This window comes from Borostomias antarcticus, assembly GCF_949987555.1.
Source record: "Borostomias antarcticus genome assembly, chromosome: 6".
NCBI lineage: Eukaryota > Metazoa > Chordata > Actinopteri > Stomiiformes > Stomiidae > Borostomias > Borostomias antarcticus.
Genome location: NC_140239.1, coordinates 6,909,196 through 6,916,695, shown reverse-complemented (window position 1 = coordinate 6,916,695; position 7,500 = coordinate 6,909,196). Strand labels below are relative to the sequence as shown.

At 49.0% G+C, this 7,500-nt stretch overlaps 1 protein-coding gene across 1 annotated transcript in view; it reads right to left on the bottom strand.

The window, feature by feature from the left end:
* Positions 1-7,500, bottom strand: part of ntrk2a (neurotrophic tyrosine kinase, receptor, type 2a) — a gene marked incomplete at both ends in the record, with an annotated part of 44,501 nt that overhangs the window by 16,261 nt on the left and 20,740 nt on the right. The window contains one exon of the mRNA XM_084439350.1: positions 1,558-1,746. Coding sequence (XP_084295476.1) covers positions 1,558-1,746 — 189 coding nt within the window. The remainder of the gene's footprint in view (positions 1-1,557; positions 1,747-7,500) is intronic.

Genomic DNA, 7,500 nt, shown 5'->3' with positions numbered 1-7,500 from the left:
TCGGGATTCCCGAGGTCGACGTCAAAATCGTCATCAAATACGTCACTTGAACTTGGTTTTCCGCCATTTTACTTGAGTAAAAAATCGACCCCGACTTCATCAACGTCAGCTGCTGACGTCAATCAAGATGGATACTCTCTGCATCAACAATAAGTGAAAGCTTTAATAAGACTGTTTATTAGTGCTTCTGTCTTATTCGTGTCTCATTAAATCAGCCGTACACACAGTACTGTCCAACCTCTATCAGTGGACAATGTTGCTACGAAGTTCAAAATAGCATAGTTGGTTGTTATCAACTGGTATTGTTATCAATGGCTAACTTGGCTAGTGGCGTTTTCCTGGGTTTCTCACATTTTGTTTCTGGAATGCATTCACCTGAGATATGACATCCACCAAATCCAGAGCTCCGATACAAAAGAAACTCAGCATTAGTTCTTCCTCCCACAGCATGTCTGTCTCTATAAACACAGGAGCCTCACAGACCAGGAACTAAGCTGCAGCTGATATAGTCCTCATATAACTCCTCCTCTCTCACCAAACAAATCCCTAGCTCCTCTCGTCTCCCCAATCAAATTCCTAACCCCTCCTCTCTCCCCAATCAAATTCCTAAGCCCTCCTCTCTCCCTCCCTCACTGATCAATAACAGGAAATGACTCGATCCACCTGCAACCGGTTTTCCTCTGCCATTATACCATTGTTGTATAGAATTTAACATAATGTAGGTGTACTGTATTTAATATACATTAGTTGTACTGTAGTTATTTTGTAGTTGTTCTGTAGTTGTACTGTAGTTCTTTTCTAGTTATACCCACCTTTTGTAGTTTTACTTCAGTTTTAGTATAATTTGACTGTAGTTCTTTTCTAGTTCTAATGTAGTTCTACTGCAGTTTTAGTATAGTTTTATGTAGCTATTTTCTAGTTCTACTGTAGTTCTACTGTAGTTCTTCTGTAGTTGTGCTGCAGGTGTGGTGTGTACTCACAGGTGTCAATCTTCAGCAGGCTGTTCTACTGTACTTTTAGTGTAGTTCTACTGTAATTTTAATGTAGTTCTACTGTAGTTGTAGTGTAGTTTTACTGTACAGTAGTTCTTCTGTGGTTGTGCTGCAGGTGTGGTGTACTACAGGTGTCCCTCTTCAGCAGGCTGTTCTACTGTAGTTTTAGTGTAGTTCTACTGTAGTTCTACTGTAGTTGTAGTGTGGTTTTACAGGTGTGGTGTGCACTCACGTGTCACTCTTCAGCAGGCTGTTTCACTGTAGTTTTAGTGTAGTTCTACTGTAGTTTTACAGGTGTGGTGTGCACTCACAGGTGTCACTCTTCAGCAGGCTGTTTTAGTGTAGTTCTACTGTAGTTCTACTGTAGTTTGACAGGTGTGGTGTGCACTCACAGGTGTCACTCTTCAGCAGGCTGTTTTACTGTAGTTTTAGTGTAGTTCTACTGTAGTTCTACTGTAGTTTTACAGGTGTGGTGTGTACTCACAGGTGTCACTCTTCAGCAGGCTGTTCTACTGTAGTTTTAGTGTAGTTCTACTGTAGTTTTACAGGTGTGGTGTGCACTCACAGGTGTCGTTCTTCATCAGGCTGCTGGTGCTGCGGAAGTACTGGGGGTTCTCAATGACGGGGATCTTGGTCATGCCGATGATGACGGCGTCCGGGCCCATCTCCGACGACGACGGCGTGTTGCTGCCATTGGACACGTGGTGGAGAGGGGAGGCGGAGTCATCGTCGTTACTGATGACCGAGGACGGACCTGGGAGAGCGAGGGGGTGGGGGGGGGGGTGAGAGGGGGGGGTAAAGGCAAGCGGTGAGGGAGAAGGAGGGGGGTAGGAGGAGAGAGGAGGGGGAGTGGAGAAGGGAGGAGGGAGGGAGGGAGAAGGAGGGAGAGAGGAGGGGGTAGTGGGAGAGAGGGGAAAAGAGAGAGAGAAGGAGAGAGAATCCAGTCGGTGAGGAGGAAAGGGAAGAATGAAAAGGGGAGAGATAGAGGGATGAAGAGAAGAGAGCATTAGAGAGACCAGAGGAAGGATCAACCCTGCATACGTCAGGATGAAGGCGACAGATGGAGGAGAGAGAGAGAGACCGAGGGGAAGGAGAAAGAGAGGACGATTAGAAGCGAAAAAGAGAATGAAGGAGAGAAACTCAGCACTGTTTTAGCTGAGGAATGTCAGTTGGCTCCCAGAGGCTTGAAAGGTCCGTCCACCACAGACAATGTTTGCCATGGCAGAGGAGAGAAGGTTACGGCTAGTCTAGATCGACTATGGGGGGTGGGGGGGGGGCTGGGGTGGGGAGGGGGGGTCCACAGCAGACTGATCCATCATCTCTGGGTATGCTGGCTGCAGTTCACTTTTTCAGCCCAAGGCAAACAGTATAATGTCTTTCCATTCACACACCCATTATCTCAGTTACTGTCCTACACACATGCAAGAGGGAGATGGTCTGACACACACACACACACACACTCACACACACACTGTGTTGTTTTTGGACTGTGTATGAAATATGTTACATTCCTTAGTAAGAGGAGACAGCGGAACAAAGACCGTTTGTCTCTCAGAAAAGCCTCCTGGCCTGACGGGTGTGTGTGTGTGTGTGTGTGTGTGTGTGTGTGTGTGTGTGTGTTGCGTGCGTGCCTGTGTGTGTGTTTCCAGGCATGCATCCACATCCTTAATTTGTGTCAGGGTGCACCCTTAACTTGGAATTCCTCGAGACAAGTTGAAGCACTCTTTCCACACCTCCCCCTGAACTCTCCATCGACGTGTCCCCCACTCGCCAGACCCACCACTCCACCATTAGACCAGCAGACAGACTACTGTATAAAGATTACAGTAACACATCCTGCAAGAATGGAGCCAACTCACACGCACACACATGCACACACACACAGGGTCTTGTCTGGGTGTGTGTGTGTGGTACGGTGCTACTGGAATATTCCCAGATCCAGGACTCGGCGTTCTGCGTCGATGCATCTCCTCTCCCGGCCGTTCCTGCGAGGAATTTGGCGGTCTTGAGTTACCGTGGCGGAGGCTGCGGTGCTACCGTGGCAATGCTACAGAGAAGCTCTTTCATTCTTCTCTGCTAATATCTTGAGTGGTCTCACCGCAAACAGTCCCCTCTCCCCGCCTCAAAACCACCAGGGGTCCCATTATCAGCAGCCGTTGCGGCTCCGCCCTCCAGGAGCGGCCATTTTGGCTCGACTCTCCAGCGGTGCAGGAGTAGCCATAACTCACCAGCTTCGTAGGACAAGCAGCCATTTTGGATCTAGATGGCACAGTGTAACTGCACCTCAGACTGGAGCAGAAACACTACAGTAGTTTTAGTTTATACACACACCCACACGCAAACACACACACACATGCACACACACACATGCAAACACACACACACACACACACACATACACACACATGCAAACACATATTTTAAAATGTCAAGTCAAAGTTTTTCTTTTCTTTTCTTTCAAATAAATCAAACCAAACCACACACACACACACATTCATCTCAGTCAAGGTCGAGCAAAACAAAGGACACTCATACCGCTGGGAGGTTGTTCCGACATAATGCTGTTAACAAAGGCGTTTTGTTTGTGAACGCCTTAAGGGAATACGTTCTAGAACACAGATAATATATTTAGTTGTTTTTCTACTGACTATGGACTGCATAAAACAAAGGGGAAATGTGAGGACTGGTACCATTTAACACACACACACACACACACACACACACACATATACATACACACAGACAGACATGCGAGCGTGCACACACACACACACACAGACAGACATGCGTGCGTGCACACACACACACACACACACACAAAGACAGACAGACAGGTCCATCATTAGTGCTGAGAGGTCTCAGGGTCAGATCATTACAAACCCTATTTAGCTGACGGGCGGCAGGAGGAGGGGGGGGGGGGGGGGGAGAAGGGGGCGGGGGCAGGTCAGTGGTCCTCTGGGAGCTGTTCAGTAGGGGGGGGGGGGTGTAGGTGAAAGCATAAGTGGGGTCAGGTCCTGACCCAACACCGTTTAACAGACAAGGAACTGCTGTTAATACTGATGGAACTGAGGCTGGGGCTGGGGCTGATTCTTATGGGTCTGGTGTGTGTGTGTGGGTGGGTGGGTGAGTGTTTGTATGTGTGTGTGTGTGTGTGTGTGTGTGTGTTAAATGGTACCAGTCCTCACACATCACTGTTAATACTGATGGAGCTGAGACTGGAGGGCTTGGGCATGGACTGGTTCTTAAAGGTCTTTGTGTGTGTGTGTGTGTGTGTGTGTGTGATTGTTCCTGTATTGATCTCCTCTGGCTCCCCATCCTCTCCCCCGGTCAGTCATTCGGTCAGCCAGACAGCGGTTTATCGGGCAGGGCTCAGTCCTGTCCGGTGAAGTGGATCAGAAAGAACCCCCATCGTACATCAACCGGTCAGACACACCGTCGAGTTACAAAGACAGAAAACCCCGCCCCCCTCGCTCTCTCTCCCAGACCCAAACCGGAACGTCGGTCGGACGGCCCACGAGCTACACGCTGACAACCTGGAGGACACGGAGACACGAAGACAAATACTCCATATTGATCCCATAATCGACGGAAGATTTTGAGAGAACGTCTCTTCAATCTATCCATGCCAGGAACGTCCATTTAAGCACTTCTGCTCTGGTTGTCTTGAGCACAAAACCTCCGATATACGATGATCGATTTCATATGCGATGATCAATAAACGTACGATGATCGGTGATCAATCGGACGTCTCTGGGGTTGTAGGACATGGAGACGCTGCAGGACGCGGGAGTGACGCTCAGAACTTCCTGTCCCTGCTCACCTTTAACCCCTGAGACTGACCTGCCTGGTCTCTCCCCCCTCCCTCTCCTCCCCCCCCCCCCTCCCCTCACCCCTCCCCAACAGGAAACCTTAGAACGTCTCTAAACTCTCACCCCGCCACACACAGGAAGTGATCTATCGATCCTCCGCAGGAACACAGACTCAGAGGGAAGGAGGAATGGAGAGAGAGAGAGAGAGAGAGGGATAGAGAGAAAGAGAGAGAAAGGAGGAATGGAGAGAGAGAGAGAGGGATAGAGAGAAAGAGAGAGAAAGGAGGAATGGAGATAGAGAGAGAGGGATAGAGAGAAAGAGAGAGAGAGAAAGAGAGAGGGAGAGAGAGAGAGAGGGGGAGAGAGAGAGAGAGAAAGAGAGAGAGGGAGAGAGAAAGAGGGAAATGGGATGGAGAGGTATACAGAGAGAGAGAGAGAGAGGGAGATGGGATGGAGAGGGAGAGAGAGAGATGGAGATGGGATGGAGAGGGAGAGAGAGAGAGGGAGATGGGATGGAGAGGGATACAGAGAGAGAGAGAGTGGGAGAGAGAGAGGGGGAGGGAGAAGGGATGGAGAGATACACTGTAGGGAGACAGAGAGAGGGAGACGGGCTGGAGGAGCGACAGAAGACAGGTCGTTCTGAGAAGGAAGAGAGGATGGAGGAATGTAGAAATGAAGAGATGGACAGACAGAGAGGAGAAGAGGTTGGAGGGAGGAGGGGGGATCATGAACAAGAACAGATAGAGAGAGAGAGAGAGAGAGAGAGAGAGAGAGAGAGAGAGAGAGAGAAAAGAGAGGAATGTCACGAAGAGGGGCGACAGGAAGGGAAGGGAAGAGGTGAACGAATAACAGCTGGGTAAGAGGGATGGAGGGAGGGATGGAGGAAGGGATGGAGGCTAATGGGGAGGGAGGATCTAGGATTTCAGTTACACTGCAGTTTAGTGACAGAGAAGAGAGGCCTGCCAGCCAATCAGCAGCAGCCTGGACAGGCCTCAACCACCCCCAGACCGGATCAGGTTCCGCCAACACCCCCTCCTTGTAAAAATAGGCTTCTCTCTCTCCGTCACTCTCTCTCTCTCTCTCCCGCCCCTCTGATTCCATCCTCCTCGCTGTCATTCCGTTCTCTCCTCCTCTCCCTCTCCTCCTCTCTCTCTCTCGCCCCCCCTCCTTTCTCTCCCTCTCTCTTTTTTGCTCTCTCGCTCTCCCTGTCTGTTTTTCTATTTTTAATAAAGAAACCACATTCATCTTCTCGTGTGACCCCCCCCCCTTCCCTCCCTCTCCTCTTCCTCCCCCCTCTCCTCTTCCTCCCCCTCTCTCGACACACCAAGGTGACGAGAGACGAGAGCAAGGATAGAGAGAGAAGAGAGGGGAGGAGAGGGGGAAGAAGTCGAGAACGAAAGAAGCAGAACCCTGAACATCGAACGCTGTTTCTCTTCCGGGTCCCTGTGGCCAGTCAGCCGATGATGGATTTTCTTTCCCTTTGTTGTAAACTTCCTCTCCTCCCCGGAGCGTTAAGAGCCAGTAATCAGGCGGTCAACGGCCCCCCAGACTCAGCTGACCCCCCCTCTGTCCAGCCCCTGGCCCTCCCTCCCTTCAAACCGGGTTCACAGGCCCGGTCAACAGCCGAGGCGGCTTTCAAGCAGTTGTAGAACCGAGTCGGTCGGTTCTGTGCCAGCTAATCCAGAGATGGCCGTCTCTTCTCGAAGTCTTTCCGTAAGATTTGAACTGTTCTAACGTCAAGATGGGACATCGGTCTAATCTGATGGACTCGTGATGAGATGGACGTTCTAAAGCTAGCAACTCTTCGCATGATGTATGCTTGTATGTTGCATGGTTGTATCACAGCTTTAAGCAAATAGGGGAAACTTTAAGAATTATTTTTTATTCTACTGTAGGTACTGTAGAACCATTTCATCAAACAAAGGTTCTAGGTAAAACCATTTCACCAATTAAAGGGTCTACTGGGAGCTAACTTTTTTTTTTTTTTTTAATCTTCCAGAGGGACAACCTAAGAACCATTTTGGAACCCTTGTTCTGAGAACAATTGTCCTCACACAGGAACCAAAATATACTCCCCTTGAGTGAGAGCACATCACTCCTACTACAAGACTCAGTGTCAGATGCAGACCTCACAGAATCAAACCACGTTTCAGTCAGCGGAGAGACCTGCTGACAACAACTGCTACAAAAACATGTTTTATTTGCATAATCAGAATGTACACAGACGTTCCAATAGAAAACAACATTCTTCCAGTTCAGCTGCTATGCGTCTAGTTACCAGTGTTAGAATCTCTCCTCTCTATCTCTCCTTCTCATCATAACATTCATAATATGTACAAGTATGTGCAAATCTCTGGATGTGTGTCCTATGGGATCCTCTTCTCCTATAGTAGGTCTAGTGGTTCAGGTCTAGAGGCCCTCTGATTAAAATGTCTGCCTGTACAGTGACCCTGTTACATTCTTAGTAATTAAATATTCCTCCATACATCTACTCTGACCTCTGTCTGAACCTCAGCTTTACTGTGTGTGTGTGTGTGTGTGTGTGTGTGTGTGTGTGTGTGTGTGTGTGTGTGCATGTGTGCATATGTGAGAAAGAGAGAAAGAGAGAGGGAGAGAGAGAGAGAGAGAGAGAGAGTGTGTAGAGGTATGTGCGTGTGTGTGTGTGTGTGTGTGTGTGTGTGTGTGTGTGTGTGTGTGTG